We start from the raw sequence: 1,726 nt of genomic DNA on the forward strand, positions 1-1,726 counted from the left end.
TCTTCACACTAGTACCATACCATGCCCACATTCAGGTAACTTTCATACCAAAATGTCATTATTATAACCACTGGTTTTGCCGTTTAATCCTTATTGTTTTACTTCATTACTCCTCTGTGCACCGATATTATCGCAATATCAGAGTATGAAGCTAAGTGGGAGATACCCAGGGAATGATGAAGGAAGTAAGGAAGAGATCATCTCACAGCAAGAACATTTCTAACCCAGTATCTAGAAACCAGATCTTCATTTGACCTCATCAAATTCGCATCTCTGTCTCTGCTTCTTATGGACATACCTTCATCTGGTTATTGTGTTGTATGTCCCACAGTGCTGACAAGGCAAGATGAATCAGAGCACCGTTACTGAGTTTGTGGTGGTGGGGCTTTCCGGGCAGCCTGGACTCCAAGGAATCTTCTTCACTATCTTCTTCTTCATCTACTTAGTGGCCCTACTGGGCAATGCGATTATTGTTGTTGCCATCATTTGTAATACCACCCTTCACTCGCCTATGTATCTTTTTCTGTTGGCACTGGGTGTGGTGGACATTGTCTGCACCTCCACCATCATTCCAAAGATGCTGGAAAACATGATGGTATTGGATAAGACCATTTCTTATGAGGGTTGTATGTCCCAGCTCTTCTTTTTCACTTGGTCCCTAGGAGCTGAGATGGTTCTTTTCACAGCAATGGCCTATGACCGCTATGTGGCTATCTGCTTCCCCTTGCACTACAGCACCATCATGAACCGCAGTATGTGTGTGGCACTCCTCTGTATGGTCATGGCCGTAGCTATTGCCAATTCTTGGGTACATACAGGCCTCATTCTCAGGCTGACTTTCTGTGGGCCCAACACAATTGACCACTTCTTCTGTGAGATCCCCCCATTGCTTGCACTGTCCTGTAGCCCTGTGAGGATAAATGAGGTGATGGTATTTGTGGCTGACATTGCCCTAGCCATGGGAGACTTCATCCTCACCTGCATCTCCTATGGCTTCATCATTGCTGCCATCCTTCGCATTCGTACCACAGAAGGCAAGAAGAAGGCCTTTTCTACATGCTCCTCCCATCTCTTCGTGGTGTCTCTCTACTATTCCCCGATCATCTACACTTATATCCGCCCAGCTTCCACCTATAACTTTGACAGGGACAAGGTGGTAGCTGCACTGTACACTCTGGTGACTCCTACCCTGAACCCACTTGTCTATAGTTTCCGGAACAAGGAAATCCAAGGAGGAATCAAGAGAGTGTTTTCATTTCTGAAGTGTCATTGATGTATGAGGTCAGCCCTCTATTCCAGAACCTTCTTGCAGCATTCTGCAAACTATTTCTATTCCTATACCTCCTTTTCTCTTCTCAAAAACAAACTTACTCAACACCTCTTTCTCCCAATTATTCTATTATCTTGATATCCATAAGATAAGCAGAAGAGCTCTTCCTAGGGAAGGGAAAACACTTCCAGGTTTGTTTAGTTTTTTTTTTCCTTTATGGAGTTTATCTGTTACTTTACAGAGCCTCAATTAGAATATCATTCTGTCCCTCAGCAAGTGATATTTTGCTCCAGACACCAAGCTAATTAGAACATAAAGCAGAGTTCACTAAACTAATACCACCAGGCTTAATCTTTTCTTTGGACTGATTTGATGTGTGTCCAACTTTGAGTCTTAGTTGATTTTCACTATACCTAGACCATACCTATTAATTTTCCATGTAGGGATAGCAACCCA

General features: G+C 43.3%; 1 protein-coding gene across 1 annotated transcript; it reads left to right on the top strand.

Annotated features, from left to right (window-relative positions):
- The first annotated feature begins 346 nt into the window (after positions 1-346).
- On the top strand, positions 347-1,273 carry LOC118856834 (olfactory receptor 13G1). The gene has a single exon (XM_036767361.1). The coding sequence runs from the start codon at positions 347-349 to the stop codon at positions 1,271-1,273; it is 927 nt and encodes a 308-aa protein (XP_036623256.1).
- Positions 1,274-1,726: the final 453 nt, after the last annotated feature.

This window comes from Trichosurus vulpecula, chromosome 7 (genome assembly GCF_011100635.1).
Source record: "Trichosurus vulpecula isolate mTriVul1 chromosome 7, mTriVul1.pri, whole genome shotgun sequence".
Lineage (NCBI taxonomy): Eukaryota > Metazoa > Chordata > Mammalia > Diprotodontia > Phalangeridae > Trichosurus > Trichosurus vulpecula.